The following is a 21,226-nucleotide window of genomic DNA, read 5'->3' as shown; positions in this document are numbered from 1 at the left end:
TTTGAGTAATGCCATAAAAGAGGTGCCCCCAAACCATCTTTAACTGTTGACATGCTGCACAATCATTAAGTTTACTATTCCTTTAATTGACTTTGTAGAACTAAAAGTAGTATATACCTTTGCGACAATATCACAATGTTGTACATTCTATATTGAGTAATATTTAATGGTTTTAAAAATGTGATGCCATAACAGAATCAGCTACTAAATAAAAGCAAATATGTATGTGAAAATAATAAAATCTTCTATTTAACTGTATAAGTCAATTTATTTCACAATATATTTAAACATTTTCAACATATGACATCAGTATTGCATTTAAATGTATAATGCAAACAATATTACAAGTGCTTTATTTGTGTACTTAAAGTGACAAGGCTAAATCTAACAAACACTTCTTACCATATTGCTGGAAGTTTGAATATGTTCTTTTATATCCTTAAAGGGACATAAAACCCAAACTATTTATTTCATGATTCAGACAGAGAATGCAGTTTCAAACAACGTTCTAATTTACTTCTATTACCAAATTTTCTTTCTTCTCTTGGTATCTTTTGCTAAAAAGCAGGGAGGTAAGCTCAGTAGCATTATATGGCAGCAGTTTTGCAAGAATATTGACCATTTGCAAAAGCACTAGATGGCAGCATTATTTTCTATCATAACATGCACTAAACACCTACCTAGGTATCTTTTCAACAAATAAATAGAAATCCATGGCTACTGAACCGCCTATGCTGGATCACATTAAATACTAAACAGGGTGCAGGCTGTGTAGGTGGACTCTGGCCGCCAAAGTACAGCAAAACCAAAAGAACTGCCGCAATCCAAGGCAAAAAAATACATTCATAGAGTAAGTGCCCGTGAAAGGTGCGAAACGCGTCAGAGATGTTAATGGAATTGTTCTTTCATATGCATGGATATTTTTAATTTGCTTTAATAAAGTGTATTTTTTAGCCTGGGATTGGGGAAGTTCTTCTGGTTTTGCTATCTTTTCAACAAACAATAAGATTGGGAATGAAGAAAAGTTGATAATAGGAGTAAATTGAATTTTTTTATTTTTTTTATTTGAATACTCACAAAATACGTTTTGGGTTTCATATCCCTTTCAATTCCTACAAAAAAATGTCCTTAAATAATGAATTTTAAAATAGTCATATTTTAAACAAACCGATAATTTAGCATTTACCCTTTTATTTATTAATGTGCGGAAAACAGTGCTTTGTTTACAAATGAAACATATATAGCCTTAAGCATTTGAATGACGTTGATAAAAAAAAAAGTATATATATATATATATATATATATATATATATATATATATACTTTCTTGAGCACTCACAAAAATATACAATAAACCTGCAATGAAATCTGCAAGCAATAAAAAATGGTGATAAAATGTCTATAAAGTTCAAATTTTGCTGTAAAAATACAAAGGCACATAAAACGATATTCAAATGGAAATAATTTAGATATGGTCATAGCAATGTTCTGTGTAGCTATATATTATTGTTTAAAATTTATCTTGATGGATATTTTGTGGGACGCACAGCAAATTCTGAAACATTTGCACCTGTATTTCATGTATAATACAATTATGGGATGGCACACGAAAAATGTAAAAAGAAGGAAGCTAGTGTAAGTCAATGCATTATTAATAATGGAGTTCTATCATTACTTGTTCTTATAAAATGCCTTATGCAAATATATTCTTTATAACCTGTTCATGAATATTGGTGATAAGGAACACATACTTACTGAGAATATTAACAAGTGTTCAAAAAATAAGACAAATACTAAAAATTTTAATAAAATGTTTAGTTGTTTTAGTTAGGCACTCCATATGAACCATCAAAAAGCATGCTGGGAGCAAATATCTTAGAAGATATTAAAAAACTAAGAAAAAAAAGTATATCCTGCCATGTAATAGTTGCCAAATTTCATCATGAATGTACCATGTTGTGAATGTTAAATGACAATCGTTTAGGCCTTATCTTTGTCCATTACATGAAGAACCTCATCCAAGAGAGAAGGTCCCAAATCAAGCTGAAGAGTAAGAAGAGAACCAGCAATGTCAGAAAGTGACTCTTCCTGTTTTAAATCTGAGCTTTCTATCTCACATGGTATCTGGCTGTCTTCAAATAAGTCAATTGCTTGCCAATCATTATATTGTTCTGAAAGACTTGAGGAATGACTTGACCTTCCATTTGTTGAGCATGATGCTGAACCACTGACTTTCCATGAGCTTTCATGTTCGTATCGGTGGCCATTTTCATATGGTTGATGTTTCTCCAGTAGTTTTTCTTCTATCACAGGCTCACAGCTAAGCCTTGGTAACTTTGAAGGGCTAAATGAGTCCCTTCTTGAATTAAATGTCATTGTAGATAACAGAGGCAGGACTAAAGCTTGAGAACCACCAATTGTGGGCAGAGAGATAGCATTTTTGAGAACAGGTGATGAAGTTTCTGAAAACATAGAGTCACAGGTACTATTGGCTCTGAAGAATTCATTGTGTCCGTTATAATGACCATTTTTGTGTTTTCCTTGGTTACCAGGTAAAAGCTCATAATTCCCTTGCAGAAAAGAAATATCACCAAACACATCATGTTGTCCATCTTTCCCAATATGTATTGTGTGGCGAAAATCCCCTAGAGGTGGGCTGATCAAGTCCGGGGACAGTATATCCCTCAATTTAAATTTTTTCCCCTTTTTGCTATTTCCAGCTTTTAGGTAAATTGGTGTCTTTGCTGGCATCTTGAAAACAACAACTCTTGTACACAAAATATAATATCTTCAGGCTTGTACTGTTATGGTAATTTCACATTATTGCCTTTGCTCATCACACTTTTTGTTTCATTCTTTTTACTTATATTTTTTTGTACTCTGTCCTGTAGATGAAAAACCTTTAAGATGTGTCAAGTATAGGCTTTAGAATCTTTCACAGGCTGTATGACAACGTTCTGTTCTTGATTCCACAACACAAGGCCCTGCACAGGAAAAAAAACAGGTTATCATTAACTAGTGTTTCATGGTTCAGTCGCTTTGCTGTAATACAAACAATTAGTAATGGTGCTGACAGTTCCACTCTGCAGATTAGCCCTATGATGTAGATTCCCTCCATTACACAGCATGAAAGTGGCCAGTCTAACATGGCCAAGTTGGCCTCTCTATGACTTCACTCGTTTTTGAAGTCAATGTTCCTTACTTACGCTCAATGAGCACATTTCATTATCAGCTCTCTTCTTCATTATTTTCTTTTATTTGACGCTAACTAAATAGATAGGCCATCTAAATCCAAATATAATAGTCTGGGCCACATAATATCATTTAACAATAAGATTTAATTTTATTTATATAAACAGTCCTTTTTATGCCTATGTTCTTCTATTTAAAATCAAAGAACATATATGACTTTACAAATCTAGTAGATATTGCCAGTGCTCTAAGGGAATCACAGGCATATAAAAAATAAGTTAGAGGTATTCCAGCATTTCCATAAGACTATGTCAGTGGTGTTCAAAGCCAAAAAAGGTCTTCAGCTCTAAAGGCTTTGCTTTACTGTGTATGTTCAGTAACTGCAACACAAAGCTTTGCTATTTGTCACTTATATGTCAGAATACCCTTTGCTGCTACAATTCAGTGGTGGAGAATTCTGCTTATTTTTTAAAGTTTTGGAAACTATTTCATTAGAATACTTTGCTTCTTTGTAGGGTTATAGAACTAGATAATGTATCCATTTTTATTTATTTTTTGTTTATTTATTTTATGTTAAACAGATTTATTTATTTTTTGGTTGTTCTTTAATTTCTAGCATTTTTGTTCTGTAGGACTTAGAACTATCTTTTGTGTCATGACAGAAATTCATACCTTATTGCCCCAATAATTATTTCAAAGTAGAAGCAGTGTACTATAGGTACTATATATTTAATGCAAGAAGTTAAAAGACTCCACAATCTATTGTGACGTATCCGGGAAAATAACCTCTCCTTCCTTAGATACATATATATGTTTATATATGTATGTATATATGGTCATAACTATAACTATATATACAAGGCTTTTCAAATCACAAAAAGAACTGGAGGTGTATCTCCAAACTTTACAAGTCTAATACTTGCTTTAGTAAATTATATACATGTCCCTAACTTGGCTCAGCAGAGGAAATTAGATAAAAGAAAGTAACGTAGCAGCATCCATAACTTTGTAGAAACTGAAACATTACACATTTCTTCAATATTTAATTAAACTATTCTTATTAAAACATACACCTGAATATTAGCTACTTATTTAGCAAGAGATGGCCCAAAATGAGCACTTCTTATTTAGCCAGAGGTGGCTCAGAATATGAGCGCTACTTATTTAAAGGGGCAGTCAACACTAAAATTGTTATTGTTTAAATAGATAGATAACGCCTTTACTACCCACCCCCGAGATTTGCACAAACAACATTGTTATATTAATATACTTTATAACATTGAAATCTCTAAATGTTTGCCTGTTTCTAAGTCATTAAAGACAGCCTCTTAATCACATGCTTTTTTTTAATTTTATTTATTTATTCCATAACAAAAGTCAACATTGTACAACATTGATAGATTTGTGCCACGCAGGGCTATATTAGAAAATACAAGAGCATAGGGTATATTGAATACAACATTGTTTCATTATTTTACTTTGTTATATATTTGTTCCTTTTTCCATAAAAGAAGAAAATAATGTATATATATATATATATATATATATATATATATATATATATATATATATATATATATATATGTTTTTTATAGGATTTTAAATGTATGTAATTCTTTCTTACAATATTCCAAAACAGATTCACTATAAATATTATACTTCTGAAATTACAGTGGGGACTCGCCGCCCCTATTATCTGTTTCTTTAGTGCTAGAATATACAAAAAAGTAATTAAAAAAAGGGAGAGAGAGGGGGGGGGGGGGAGAAAGAGAGAGAGAGAGAGAATCCTCCCTCTAACCGTCTACAATCAACATTATTGGTGCGTCCAGCTTTCTGAAAGAATTTTAGATTGTACTAGGTAACAAAATGTATTTAACTTTTTTAGTGGCTTTATTAGTTGTAACCATTTTCCAAAATGGATATTTAGAGCTTTCTCGATATAAGGGGAGATCAAATACTGTTCCATAATAATGAGATCTCTTATTTCTTTTACAAATATAGGTAAAGAGGGGGCCTGTTTAGCTTTCCAGTTTGCTAGTATGAGATTTCTTCCAAGTAATATCACTGTGTTTATCAATTTATAGTTTTTATGTCTATCTGGCAAGCATAGAAAAAAAGACAAGATTGGAGTTAAGATCAAAGTTTCTTTCTAGAGTCCTATTTAGTCAATAATTGATTTTTTTCCAGAATTGTCTGATATTCGGACATGTCCAGAAGCAATGGATAAGGCCTGCATTAGAGTTATTACATCTAGGACAAGTTGAGCACTTAATTAGTGTTGATTTACCCATTTGAGCTAGTGTTATGTAGATTCTATTTATAATTTTGCAATGGGATTCTCTCCAAGCTTCTATTCTAGTAGATCTATTTACTATTTCCAGGAGTTTTCCTATTTCATCCAATGTTATAGTTGTGAAGTATTTAGCCCACTTAACCTGTAGCCAGTTCAGATGTGCTATACCCAAGTTATTGATGAATATATTATATAGAAAAGAAATAGAGTATAATCCCTGATTATAGAGATTTATTGCTGGAGCCAAGATTGCCCAGGTCCCAATTTAACTCATAGTTACATGTATGTTGATAAAAAAAGTCTTAGTTGAAGATAAGCGAAGAAGCTATGTTTGTGACAATTGAATTCTTGTTTAAGCCTATCAAATGATTTTATAGTTTCCGAGGTTTCTTCTTTTACCTGAATTAAATTGATAACGCCTTTGCTTCTCCATTCTTCAAATACAGTGGAAGAGATTTCCGGGGGAAATTCAGGATTACCCTCTATTGGAAGGTATTTAGATACTCTATAGTCAATCCGAATTTCCTTTGTGTATCTCTGCCAGACTAAAAGTGGGATTTTAAGTATATGCATTTTTAGAAGATGTTTAGGGATTTTAGCATTCATGCAGTGGATAATAGCTTTCAGGGAGAGTGGTGACACTATTTTAGTTTCTACTTGTAGATTGGTAACATACTCCTTGCCAGTTATCCAATCTAACACTACTTTTACTAGAGTGGCTAAATTAAAAAACTTTACGTTTGGTAGGGTTAGTCCTCCCACATGCTTATGTATACTTAATTTTGTAGATGATATTCAGATTTTTTTATTTTGCCATATAAATTAAGCTGTAATGCTATTAAATTTGAGAATATCTCTGCGTATAATAATACACAAGTTCTGCAATAGGTATAATATTTTAGGGAATAGAATAGTTTTAATTAAAGATATTCGAGCAGACAAGGAAATTGGCAGCTGAGACCATCTTTTAAGGTCTTCATTCATTTTAGAAAGTAAAGAAGGAAAGTTCAGATGGTACCACTTATCTGGATCTCTATTTATTTTAATTCCTAGATAATTGATAGTATCCACTATTCTGAAAGGTACCTGGTAGTTGTTTTTAGTTGGGGACCTGATCCATAAGAGCTCTGATTATCTGTGTTGATCTTATAACCAGAGAATGATCCGTATAGTTCTACCATACATAAAAATTGTCTAATAGAAGATTGTGTTCTGCTTAGAAATAACAAAAAAATAATCTGCGAATAAAGTTAAAACTGTTTTTGGTATCTCCAATAATGATACCTGACATTTCTTGACGCAGGAGGATTGCCAGGGGTTTTAATGAAAGATTAAATAACAGTGGGGATAATGGGCATCCCTGGTGGGTTCCCCTTTCAAGAGTAAAGCTTTCAGTAAGAGAGTTGTTTATTTTCAAATTAGATAATCACATGCTTTTTTATTATTTTTTCACAACAGGGGAGTGCTAGTTCATGTGAGCCATATAGATAACATTGTGATCATGCCTGTGGCTTGTGGCAGACACTGCACTTATTGGCTACAAAGCAAATCAATAGATAATACCTAAAAAGTAATGTGATCAGGGGGCTGTCAAAAGATGCTTAGATACAAGGTAATTTCAGAAGTAAAAAGTATATTAATATAACTGTGTTGGTTACGCAAAACTGGGGAAAGGGGAATAAAAGGATTAGCTATCTTTTAAAACAATAAAACTTCCGTGTAGACTGTCCCTTTAAGGTGTGCATGTTCACATCTTATAGAGAACTGTGATTTCTCACACTAAATAAGAATCTCTCATTTTGGGTCATCTCATGGTCTCATGCAGACTAATGTCACAGCAGAGAATGTGAGTGAACATTAATGTCATATTATTCTATAGGTCAGCAGCTTGTTCGGTCATTCCGTTCGCTGCAGTATGTTTGAATGCCTGTCAGCTTGTTAGCTGCATTACTCTGTGTGTTGTGCATTTATAGTAGTGCTACTATTGCTTTACATTAACAAATAACAATTTCTTCTCACAGCTGGGAATAATTCAATAAATACTATTTTTTTTTTTTACAACCTCGTAAACAATTATGAGATGTCTCGTATTTGGGTCTAAGGTGTCCCAAATTTTATTCTGAGGTGTCCTGAATTTGGGTCTGGGAAATCTGGTCTTAAACCTAAAATAAAATGATTTGATGCAGCTATATTTTTTTCATTAAATAATTCAGTTTCCCATAAGAGATTGTTTTATAACTCCCACATATTTATTTGACTCATGTTTAACTGATGACATATAGAAAATATTATTAAAGGAGTTTTTGTGCCAATGAAATAGCAGAAGTGGTGCCAGCTAGACAGCCTCCATACTGCATGATTCACTGACCTTATTCATTCCTGCCTGAGAAGTTATAGATGCACTGACAATGTAAACAACTATATCTCAAAATGAAATCCTTTAGCAGAAGAAGTAATGTGTTTTCTTATTTATATATTGCTAATATGTTTTAATTACAGGGTCAGCCTATCATGCTGTAAAATATCAAATTGATTTGCAAAGATTTATTGAAGAGACTGTAAAAATATTTTTGCTTAACGTGTTTTCAATGACTTATAACAGCGGCAGAGTATAAAATATATGAGAAATTGCTTGTTTTGGATTATTTTTGTATATGAAATAGCTGTTTTTATTCTTTGCCACTACAACCCATTAAAATGTGTTGAGTCTGCAAGGAAATTAGATCTTATTTTTTCACTTTTTGTTCACACACATGCATCTTTATATTATATTTGTCTGTATACTAAAGCCCAATACAATTGAAAATTAACATTGTATTACTTATCTCTCATAACCCCCATTGGGAGTGCAGTTTCTTTGCTAGCTATGTTTACACAGCTTTTCTGTAGACAACCTTAAATGAGACCATGTGCAAAATCAGCTATTCAAATGCCAAAATAAAGCTAAACAAGATAATTGTAATTTCATACTCTAGGACCATTGGGAACAAATTAAAGGGGACAACCATTTAGGGAATGCTGATTATTTAAGTTAATGGTTTAGAATATTCCTATGTAATTTATGTATCAAACACCTATAATTAGTGTATATATTACTGCTGATGTTATATATATATATATATATATATATATATATATATATATATATATATATATATAAAAACATAAATATTATTCAGTGCTACATAATGAGGTTATAAAAACATATTGAAAGACAACACATTTTGTAAATTAAATATCTGTGTAGGACTGATAATCTCTCATGGATTTTTTAACATAATACAGCTTTGTTACCTGTTAAAAGTTCTCACGCAATTGGAACAAATTTGTCTGCATTACACAATCAAATTGGACATTTCAATAAAGCAACCTGTGACTCAGATCTTGTTTAAATTAGGCTTGAACTAATTTTTGTTCTCTCTCTTTTTTACTATCTATAACAACAAGAAATTTAAAATAGTATTACAGTTTTAAAATGGATGTTCCTGTGCTTGCAAAAACACATTTTTAGTTCTTATGTACATGGAGTGGTAAACATGCAAAAAGAAAATGCTAGATGATTTTATTTTAGCACTATTGCTTGCATGTTACTATGTATTCAAACCTTGCAAAGTGTTTAAACACATTTAAAGTCTGCTACAGAGCTGCAATGTACTACTGGGGCTTGCTGAACACATTTTGGGAGTAAATAATAATAATATATGTGTGTAGCCACCAATCACCAACTCACTATTGGTAGTGCATTGCAGCACTTGAGCAAACCTAGGTATGATTTTCTACAAAGGATTCCAAGAGCATACATTTGATAGGAGAAGTAAACTGAATCCATCTGAATAATGAAAGCTGAATTTTGAGATCATGTACCTTTAAAGATGTGTTAGTTTTCAATATAAGCCAGAATCAACAGAATCAGCTGTGTGAAAACATACATTTTTAACATAAAAAATTATTGCGAAATGATGTCTAATTTTTGCTAAGTTATATGAATATTAAAATTTATTTACTTTTTAATTAAAGAGACACTGTACTAAATAATGTTATCCAGGGAACATTAGCAGGAACTACCTATAAAGTGAATGTAAATTTTGATGCTAAAGTGCCCGGTTTTTAAAAATTTGATTAAAAACAGGGGCACTTTAATTCATCAAAATTTACATTTCACTTGTGTTGTGACAAAAAAACTTACCTCTTAAACTTGACAGCAGCTCCAGCTTCCTCCGGTCGTCGCAAGCCATTTCTGATGTCAAAAATGATGGATAGGTCATCCTCCAATCATGGCTTCCCCCTGGGGGAAATCAGTGTCTGATTTAATGCAGTGATTGGAGGAAGCCGGATTCCTCATTTTAGACCCAGGAAGAGGCTTTGCAACGGGAGGAGGAAGCTAGAGCTTCTGTCAAGATTAAAAGGTAAGTTTTTTTTCACAACATGAGTGCAACGTAAATTTTGATGAATTAAAGTGTCCCTGTTTTTAATCAAATATTTTAAAACCGGGCACTTTAGCATCAAAATTTACATTCACGTTAACTTTGCGCTAAGGGCTCTAAAGCAGCTTTCACTATTTGTTAAATGGAGCCCAGAGCCTTGATTTTATCCCAGTGGCTCAACATAGACTAGTTTTAACACCATCCTTAGATGCCAGTAAAACAGGCTGTATAGGAATTACAGGTGTCACTGATTTCTGGGCTGTATTTCTTATGCATAGAGGCAGAGGAGACCTTTAAAATGTATCTGCCACAAAGGGGTTTTTAATAAACAGATTTTACTGCACAGTCTGCTGAATTGCAGGACTGGCCGGTTGAATAGTGGAAACCTGGCAACCAAACCAACACAAACAACTCAGAAAGTTGGTATATACAGCACAGGAACATTAATAAAATAAAAAAAAAAAAACATTTTGAAATAATCTCTTTTAGACAGAACAAAGAAAATTGTGAGCCTCGTGTCCCTTTAAATGTTTTAGAAATTTTGAACAATATAAAACAAGCTTCTAAAGATTTAATAGGGAAAAAAAACTCTACCTGTTTCTCTTTCAAAGATCACATGTATATGAAGCAGAATACCTCAAAGCTTTTGTTGTAAACAAAAATTGTGTGCTAATTTTGTATTGTTTTGTTTTTATTTAAAGGGACATGGCACTCAAACATTTTCTTATATTTATATGAATTAACAACGCAAACATATTGCAAATATTTGTTTATGAAAAAAGTTAAAGTGACAGTAAAGTCAAGACTAAACTTTAATGAATCTATTATCAAATTTGCTTTGTTCACTTGATAACTTTTGTTGAAGAGTAAATTTAAGTAGGCTGATAAGAGCTCAGGAGCATTTGTGTCTATGTATAAAATTGCTATAAACAATGTTACAAACACTGCTGCCAGATAACAAATGGTACCAAGAGAACTAGGCAAAACTGATAATAGAAGTAAATTAGAAAATTGTTTTAAAAGTTGTCCTCTATCCAAACCATTGAACTTTAATTTTGACTTTGTTATCCCTTTAAATAAAAGCTGTCTACTGTGAAACGAACAGGAAGTGCCTGATTGTGTACATCTGGGTCTTAGTTAACTACTGTTTATTGGCTGATAGGGACAAATCACAAAGAAAAATTTGGTTTTATTCAGCACAAAAAAGAATACAATTGTATAATGCCCCTTTAAGTATTTTTGCTAACACATAGCTGGTTGATAGATGTATAAATTGTCAGCTTCTTTGTTGAAATAAAATACCAATATTCGTATACAAATAAAGCATCATATAATAATCATTTGTGCGGAATTATAATAACACGAAGAATATATAATACTCATAATACTCATATGCTAAATCACTTGAAACTGATGCAGTATAACTGTAAAAAGCTGACAGGAAAATATCCCCTGAGCATCTCTATGTAAAAAAGGAAGATATTTTACCTCACAATTTCCTCAGCTCACCAGAGTAAGTTCTGTGTAAAAAGTTATACTCAGCTGCTCCCAGTTGCAGGTAAAAAAAATAAAATAAAGAAATGAACAACAGCAGCCAATCAGCATCAGCAGTGCCGAGGTCATGAACTCTTTTACTGTGATCTCATGAGATTTCACTTAACTCTCATGAGATTTCATTGTTACACTGAATAGGAAAATAACATGAGAGTGCACGAAGCTCATCCTTTCAGTTGTCCCGGGACAGACATACTGATTTGCTGCTTAGAAATCCTTTACAATGGGATGTGGCTACTGAGGAACTTTTGAGGTAAAATATCTTTCTTTTTTACATAGAGATGTTCAGGAGATATTTTCTAGTCAGCTTTTTACAGCTATGCTGCATCACTTTCAAGTGTTTAAACATTTGGGTATTATGGCTTTATTTTGAAATCACCATACTGCTCTGGAACAGAGGTATAATACTTCCCCTATGTCTTATAATAAGATCATTTCAGCATATTGGTAGTGCATCATATTTTAATACAAGCATTTTTGCAATGTATTGCAATTAGAAAAAAATATTTTAGCAAACTTACAGCTAGATTACGAGTTTTGAGTGCTATAGACAAATTAACGAACGCAACAAAAGTTACGTTATTTAAAGGGACACTGAACCCAATTTTTTTCTTTTGTGATTCAGATAGAGCACTTTCTAATTTACTCTTATTATCAAATTTTCTTCGTTCTCTTGCTATCTTTATTTGAAAAAGAAGGCATCTAAGTTTTTTTTGTGTTCAGAACTCTGGATAGCACTTTTGTATTGGTTGATGAATTTATCCACCAATCAGCAAGGACAACCCAGGTTGTTCACCAAAAATGGGCCGGTATCTAAACTTACATTCTTGTATTTCAAATAAAGATACCAAGAGAATGAAGAAAATTTGATAATAGGAGTAAATTAGAAAGTTTCTTAAAATGTCATGCTCTATCTGAATCACAAAAGAAAAAATTTGGGTTCAGTGTCCCTTTAATTTCCTATATCGCTGCCATTACAAGTTTTCAAACATATGCCTTTTGCGTGCGATATGCTAGCTTTGAGCTCCATACCGCCTTTTGCGTGCGATATGCTTGCTTTGAGCTCCATACCGCACACAATCAGAGCGCTGCTGAGACGTGCTCGTGCATGATTTTACCATAGAAAAAAATTACGATTGCGGAAACAAAAGTTCTGTAACGCAGCCCCATTGATGTCTATGGGGAAATAAAAATACAGTTTAAACCTAATACCCTAGCATAAACCCTACATCTAAACACCCCTAATCTGCTGCCCCCAACATCGCTGATGCCTGCCTACAGTTATTAACCCCTAATCTGCCACTTATGATATCGCCTCCACTATACTACATTTATTTACCCCAAAACTGCCAGCTCCCCACATTGCAACAAGCTAAATTAAACTATATTACCCCCTAAACCTAACCCTAACATAACCCTAACCCTAAACCTAACCCTAACACCCCCTAACTTTAACATAATAAAAATATAGCTAAATTAAATTTACAATTATTAACTAAATAAACCTATTAACCCTTAAACCACCAGCCCCCCAACATCGCAACAAGCTTATACATTACACAAAATAACAAAAAAATTATCAAAAATAAAAAAAATATTCCTATTCTAATACCCATAAAAAAACACCCCAAAATAAAAAACCTAATCTAGAATAAAATACCAATGGCCCTTAAAAGGGCCTTGTAGGGCATTGCCCTAAAGATATCAGCTCTTTTATTGAAAACATTTTTACAAAGACCCACTAACATTACACCCCCCCCAAACCCACAAAATAAAAAATAAAAAACTATCTAAAAAAACCTAAGCTACCCATTGCCCTGAAAGGGCATTTGTATGGGCATTTCCCTTAAATGGGCATTTAGCTCATTTACTGCCCAGACCATAAACTAAAAAATTAAAACCCACCCAATAAACGCTTAAAAAAACCTAACACTAACCCCCTGACGATCCACAGTTTTTGAAGTCCCGCTTGAAGGATCTTCATCCAGTCGGTGAAGTCATCATCCATGCGGCAAGAAGTCTTCATTCAGGCGGCCTCTTCTATCTTAATCCCGCCGGCGAAGTAATCATCCAGGTGGCAAGAAGTCTTCAGGATGGACCCGCTCCGCGCCGGCTGGATGAAGATCGAAGAGGCTGCCTGGATGAAGACTTTGTGCTGCCTGGATGAGGACTTCGCCAGCTGGATGAAGATAGAAGAGGCAGCCTGGATGAAGACTTCTTGCCGCATGGATGATGACTTCACTAGCTGGATGAAGATCCTTCAAGCGGGACTTCAACAACTGTAAGTGGATCGTCGGGGGTTAGTGTTAGGTTTTTTTAAGGGTTTTTTGGGTGGGTTTTTTTTTAGATTAGGGTTTGGGCAATGTAAAAGAGCTAAAAGTCCTTTTAAGGGCAATGCCCATACAAATGCCCTTTTCAGGGCAATGGTTACCTTAGGTTATTTTAGATAGTTTTTTTTATTTGGGGGGGTTGGTTGGGTGGTGGGTTTTACTGTTGGGGGGGTGTTTGAATTTTTTTTACAGGGAAAAGAGCTGATATCTTTGGGGCAATGCCCCACAAAAGGCCCTTTTAAGGGCCATTTGTAGTTTATTGTAAGCTAGGGGTTTTTTTTATTTTGGGGGGGCTTTTTTATTTTGATAGGGCTATTAGATTAGGTGTAATTCTTTTTTATTTTTGATAATTTATTTGTTATTTTTCGTAATTTAGTGGGGGAGTTTTAATTTAGTTTTTATTTTTTGTAATTAGATACTTTTTGTAATTTTTTATTGGTAGTTTAGTATTATTTAATTGTTAGTTAGTTTAATTCTAGTTTAATAATTATAATAGTTTAATTTGTTAGTTCCATTTTTTTTTAATTTGACAGGTAAGTTTTAATTGAAGTTACGATAGGGAAATTGTAATTTTAATATAACGTTAAGGGGTCATAAGGTTTAGGGGTTACCAGTTTAGTTTATTTTGTTGCAGAGGCTTTTATGGTTTAGGGGTTAATAGTTTATTTTAGTATATTTCGTTGTGGGGGCTTGCGGTTTAGGGTTTAATAGGTTTATTATTGCGGCGGTGTGGGCAGACGGCAGATTATGGATTAATAATATTTAAATAGTGTTTGCCATGTGGGAGGGCAGCGGTTTAGGGGTTAATACGTTTATTATAGTGGCGACAATGTCTGGGAGCGGCGCAATAGGGGTTAATACATTTTTTGTGGCGGCAATGTCATGAGAAGCAGATTAGGGGTTAATACATTTATTATAGTATTTGCGATGCGGGAGGGCCTTGGGTTAGGGGTTAATAGGTAGTTTATGGGTGTTTAGTGTACTTTGTAACACTTTAGTTATGAGTTTTATGTTACGGCTTTGTAGCGTAAAACTCATAACTACTGACTTTAGATGGCGGTACAGATCTTGTCATTTTAGGCTGTAGCGCTCACTTTTTAGCTAGAACGCAAAACTCGTAATACCGGCGCTATGGGAATCCCATGAAAAAACATAATTTTTACATGTGCGGGACTGACGTTGCATTACAGGCTAAAAGGTGTGCAGTACACCTATACCGACAACACTTGTAATAGCTGCGGTTCTGTTTTAACGCTGAAAATGCCATATTTTCAGTGTTACAAGCCGAAACGCAAAACTTGTTATCTAGGTGATTATTAATATTTCTGTTGCATACTCACATTTGCTGCAAGTGCCTTGTGCATCAGCATTCAAACACTGTGTCTGCCCAGAGAGTCAGTGGTAGCTTGTATGATGCAAATTAAAGGGGCAGGAAACCCAATTGTTGTTTGTTTTTTTCATAATTCAGACAGAGCATACAATTATATTTAAAAAAAAAAAATTCAAATTTACTTCTATTATGAAATTTGATTTGTTTTTATGATATTCTTTGTTGAAGAGATATCTAGATAGGTAGTTTGCAGATGTCTGAAGAACTACATGGTAGGAAAAATTACTGCCATCTAGTAATCTTGTAAATGTATAACTTTAGTGCAAAACTGCTGTCATATATTGTTACAGACACATGCACGCTCCTAAGCTTACCTCTGTTTTTCAACAAAAGATATAAAGATAATGAAGAAAATGTAGTATTAGTAGTCATTTAGAAAGTTGTTTACAATAAGATTCTGTATGAATCATAAAAGAAAAATGCTGTGTTTCATGTCACTTTAAAGGGTCATTGTACACTAGATTTTTCTTTGCATAAATGTTTTGTAGATGATCCACTTATATAGTCCATCTGGGAGTGTTTTTATAACAGTGTAGAGTTTTGCTTATTTTTAATAACTTTGTGCTGATTTTCAGACTCAAGTCTACAGTCTCCTGCTTGCTCCTGTTTGTGTAATGGGTCTTTTCATATGCAGAGAAGGGGGGTCTGCTCTTCCTGATTTCCCATCCCCTTTCACTGGGCATCCCAGTCTAACCTCATCAACAGTGCTAAACTGGGAGCTTGTAAGAGAGTTTGTAAAAGGTTTTATACTAGATATGTGCAATTCGTTTCAGATCGATTCGGAAATTTGGAAAATTCAGAAAATTCGGAGATTTGGATCGAACCGAATTTCCGAATTAAAATACTGCCGAATTTACAGAATAAATCCGAATTAGTTCGGATTTATTCAGTAAATTCGGATGGCCATAAATTACACTAGTATTGTACAGTATATTAGGTTATATCACTCTGCTATGGGTTACACCTAATATACAGTACATAATACTAGTCTAATCCCACCTAACACTTACCGAAATTCTGAATTTCCGAATCGAATCCAGACGAATTTCTTCGAATCCGAATGAATCCGAAACGAATCCGAAACGAATCAATTCAAAATTTTCCGAATTCGAATCGATCCGAACCGAAATTCGGAAAATTCTGAATCGATACGAACCGAATTTTTTCGCCATGCACATATCTATTTTATACTGGATTTTTAGATCAGTATCTGTGCATATTCTTCTTTATAATGTCTATTACATGCAGTTATATGAGAATTGGTGTACACTGTTCCTTTAATGAATTGCTGATACAATACACAGAACCCCTATCTCTCTGAGCAGGCATGGTATTGTATATGAATGAGCGTGGATTCAGATGAAGCAGTAATACGTAGAAGCATTCTTTTGATCATTAAACGCATATTGCAAAAATGATTCTGTTGAAAATGCTAATGCCCTCATGCACCTTTCAGTTTTGACCATTATGTCCCTTTAAATCTATTTTAAAAACATAACCTTTCTATGACTTTTGAAAACACAAATCCAGAATTTAAAATAATAAATAAACAATGTAGACTCTTCCTAGTCTACAGTATCAAGAAATAAGCACACATGACCAAAAATAGCTAAAATGTTACATATCCAAATAGTTCTTACTCAAAATATATATTTTGTTTTTAGCAACAAAGTAAAAATTCCCTATTTACAAGTCCTCTAAATTATAATTATTTTTTACTGCAGCACCAGTTATTACTTGGCCTACAAATGCACCTAAGTGTGCTTAAGAAAATTCCCAAAATAATTTTGAAAACCGTGTAAACGTTTCTTTAGATGTAACAGAAATGTACTTGCTCGTTTTTTTTCTATTGCTTGGCTTTACAATGCATAATATATTGTTTTATTAGTCTGGCAATGCTTTCTGGCAAATGTAGCTGGCAATGTACTAGTTCAAATTTTTTTCCCTGAAAAAATGAAAAATTGGCTATTAGGAACAGAGTTACAAACTAAAAAGGACTGTCAATATTTTTAGAGAATTGAGCTCTTAAACAGTAAATACATGCTAGACATAATGATGTATTCAAAGCAATGATTAGCCTTAGAATAATATGTAGCTGCATTTTTACAATTATATTAGATGCTTGAATATTGAAAAGTATAAAGGTTTATTTTCTATAAGATTATGGACGCCGCAATGTTTGAACTAGCTTTCTATTTATCTTTGTGCTACCAAAGCTTTTACCTAGGTAAGCTCAGGAACAGCAAAGAACCTAAGTTCTAGCTGCTGATTGGTGGCTACATATATTTACAGATTGTCATTGGCTCACCCATGTGTTCAGTTAGAAACCAGTAATGCATAGCTGCTCCTTCGACAAATGATACCAAGAGAAGAGAATGAAGCAAATTTGATAATAGAAGTATACTGGAAAGTTGTATAAAATTGTATATTCTACCTAAATCATGAAATCATTTTTTCAGTTTCATGTCCCTTTACGTTCAAACATGGCGGCACCCATTACTTAATAGAAACTCAGCGGAATTTAGAAAAACTAAAATTTTAAGAGTTAAAATAACAGAAAAGGGGAACAAAATAAATAATGAAAGAATATTGCAAAGTTTTTTTGACTTCACATAATGAAACATTTTCTATTACAATCTGATACTGTTTAATATCGCTTTAATGAGCTAAGAACTAAGGGCTCTCTACACTGACAAGAGAATCTAGCAAGTCTCATCGGTATAGCAAGGTCCCTCCAATCATTTGAAAAAAGGCACATTTAGCTTCAGAGCTATTTGTCTATATATTCAGGGTTCTGCAAGTGAAGGAGAAACACAGAACGTTTTAAAAAAGCCCCCTAAGACTTTGTGTAATATCTCTCCATGCTGGAGAGTTTTTGATCATCATGCCCTCAGTTTCAATAATAGATATCACAAAATACTGGTAAAATTTAAACTGGTCAAATTGAGTGTGAAAATTCTTTTTTTTTTTTTTTTTTAATTGAACAACTATCTAAATCAGAAAAGTTTCAAGGGATAGAAAAGTCAAAATTAAACTTGCATGATTCAGATAGAGCATGTCATTTTATTACACTTTTAAATTCACATTGATTTTAAAATGTGCTTTGTTCTCTTGGTATTCCATGTTGAAAATATATACTCACATATCCTACACTAGTGGGAGCTAGCTGCTGATTGGTGCCTGCACACATTTGTCTCTGGTGATTGGCTAATTAGGGGGTCGATCCGATAAAAATCGTCGCCCGCAAAAGTCAGCGACGCCAATCAGCCAATCGGATTGAACTTGAATCTGATTGGCTGATTCAATCAGCCAATCAGATTTTTCTACCTTAATTCCGATTGGCTGATAGAATCCTATCAGCCAATCGGAATTCGGCGGACGCCATCTTGGATGACGTCATTTAAAGTAACCTCATTCGTCGGGAAGTCGTCGTGCTGGATGGATGCTCCGCGGCGGAGGAGCGAACAAAGAAGATTGAAGATGCCAATTTGCTTGAAGACATCGCCGATGGAAGAAGACTCTCTGTCGCTTGCTTCAAGACATCGCCCGGATCAGATGAGGAGTTCTGCCCGGTGGGGTGAATACAAGGTAGGGAGATCTTCAGGAGGGGTAGTGTTAGGTTTATTTAAGGGGGGTTTGGGTTAGATTAGGGGTATGTGGGTGGTGGGTTGTAATGTTGGGGGGTGGTATTGTGGTATTTTTTGCAGGCAAAAGAGCAGTTTTCTTTGGGGCATGCCCCCACAAAAGGCCCTTTTAAGGGCTGGTAAGGTAAAAGAGCTTTGAACTTTTTTTTAATTTAGAATAGGGTAGGGAATTTTTTTTATTTTGGGGGTTTATTATTTTATTAGGGGGCTTAGAATAGGTGTAATTAGCTTAAAAATCTTGTAATCTTTTTTTATTCTTTGTAATTTAGTGTTTGTTTGTTTTTTGTAATTTAGTTTAGTTTATTTAATTGTATTTTTAGATAGATATTTGTAGTTTATTTAATTTATTGATAGTGTAGGTGTATTTGTAACTTAGGTTAGGATTTATTTTACAGGTAATTGGGTAATTATTTTAACTAGGTAGCTATTAAATAGGTAATAACTATTTAATAGCTATTATACCTAGTTAAAATAATTAACAATTTACCTGTAAAATAAATATAAACCCTAACATAGCTATAATGTAATTATTAATTATATTGTAGCTATCTTAGGGTTTATTTTATAGGTAAGTATTTAGATTTAAATAGGAATATTTTAATTAATAATATTAATATTAGATTTATTTTAATAAGAGTTTAGTTAGGATGTTAGAGTTAGATAGGGTTATTATACTTAATATATATATATAATATAATAACGATATTAACTATATGAACCCTAATATAATTAGGGTTAATATAGTTAATATATATAATATAATAACTATATTAACCCTAATATAATTAGGGTTAATATAGCTGGCGGCGGTGTAGGGGGATTAGATTAGAGGTTAATACATTTATTATAGGTGGCCGCGGTGTAGGGGGATGTAGATTGTAGGCAAAAGAGCAGTTTACTTTGTGACAAAGCCCCGCCAAAAGCCCTTTTAAGGGCTGGCAAAAGAGCTGTTACTTTGGGGCAATGCCACGCAAAAAGCCCTTTTCAGGGCTATTTGTAGGGTTAGACTTAGGTTTAGTGGTAGGGATAGTTTAGTATTTTAGGGGTTAAATAATTTAATATAGATGGCGGCGGGGTTGGGGGATTAGATTAGGGGTTAATAATTTTAAAATAGATAGCGGCGGGGTAGGGGCTCACTTTAGGGGGTAGGTAAGGTAGATGGCGGCGGTGTTAGGGGCTCACTTTAAGGGGTTATAGATTTAATATAGCTGGCGGCGGTTTAGGGGTTAATAACTTTATTAGGTAGCGGTGGTTTAGGGGTTAATACATATTTTATTGTTAGGCTAGTGAGGGGGGATAGCGGATAGAGGGTTAGACTTGTCGGGCTATGTTAGGGAGGCGTGTTAGACAGTGCGGGTGATTTAGACTTTAGTCAGGTTTTGTAGGTGCCGGCAGTTTCTAACGTGCCACAAGTCACTGGCGACGCCAGAAATTTGTACTTGCGCAGATTTCTGGACATCGCTGGTTTATCTGACTTACGGCACGTTAGCATCTGACGGCGACATATATGGGATAGCTCGAGTTGCGAGCTGAAACTGCGGGCGACGCGGGTTCCCTCGCTTGCGCCGCAAACTACAATCTATATCGGATCGCGCCCTAGATGTTTCAGCTAGCTGCTAGTAGGGGAATGTTGTTCCTTCAGCAAAGCATAACAAAATAATGAAACAAATTTGATAATAGAAGTAAATTGGAAAGTTGTTTAGAATTGTATCTTCTATCCAAATTATGAAAAAAAATGTTGGTGATTCCTGTCCCTTTAACTCTGTCTTCCATGTCCCTTTAAGCCATAGCTAAACTAGTGAGGAAAAACATCAAAGTTAATAGCTAAAGCAAAAATAATATTATCAATGCCTTCACACAGCTGAAATGTTGTATCAGACAGATGAAAGGAAATGGTTTTTAGATAAGATATGAAGGTCTTCTTTGATGAATAAGCTGACATCTTTTAACTCCAACGTAACAATTGTGCATGTTTGTTTCATATTATTCAGGAAAATGATTTCCTAGAGTCCTGAGGCATCAAATTAGTTAAAAACTAATAAAATACTTAAAGGGATATGAAACCCCAAAAAAATTATTTTGTGAGTCAAACAGAGCATAGCATTTTTAAAAAGTTTCCAATTTACTTTTTTTTGCGCTATTCCCATGATATTCTGTATTGAAGAGATATCTCTGGAGCACTACATGGCAATAAATAGTGCTGCCATTTAGTGCTCTTGCAAATGGATCACATTCTTGCACTGCTGCCATATAGTGCTCCAGAAATGGGCCGGCCCCTAAGCTTGCCTCCCTGCTGTTCAACAAATTATACAAAAAGAAAATTGAGAATAGAAGTAAAATATAAAGTTGTTTGCCAACCGCATGCGTTATCTGAATCATGAAATCATTTGGGGGGGGGG

General features: G+C 33.9%; 1 protein-coding gene across 1 annotated transcript in view; it reads right to left on the bottom strand.

Annotated features, from left to right (window-relative positions):
* Positions 1-243: 243 nt before the first annotated feature.
* Positions 244-21,226, bottom strand: part of CDC42EP3 (CDC42 effector protein 3) — a 42,588-nt gene continuing 21,605 nt past the window's right edge. The window contains exon 2 of the mRNA XM_053711905.1: positions 244-2,984. Within this exon, the coding sequence (XP_053567880.1) occupies positions 1,981-2,751 (771 nt within the window). The 5' untranslated portion in view covers positions 2,752-2,984 and the 3' untranslated portion in view covers positions 244-1,980. The remainder of the gene's footprint in view (positions 2,985-21,226) is intronic.

This window comes from Bombina bombina, chromosome 4, assembly GCF_027579735.1.
Source record: "Bombina bombina isolate aBomBom1 chromosome 4, aBomBom1.pri, whole genome shotgun sequence".
Classification (NCBI taxonomy): Eukaryota; Metazoa; Chordata; class Amphibia; order Anura; family Bombinatoridae; genus Bombina; species Bombina bombina.
Note: the sequence above shows the minus strand (reverse complement) of the source record. Positions and strands in the feature narration are given on the sequence as shown.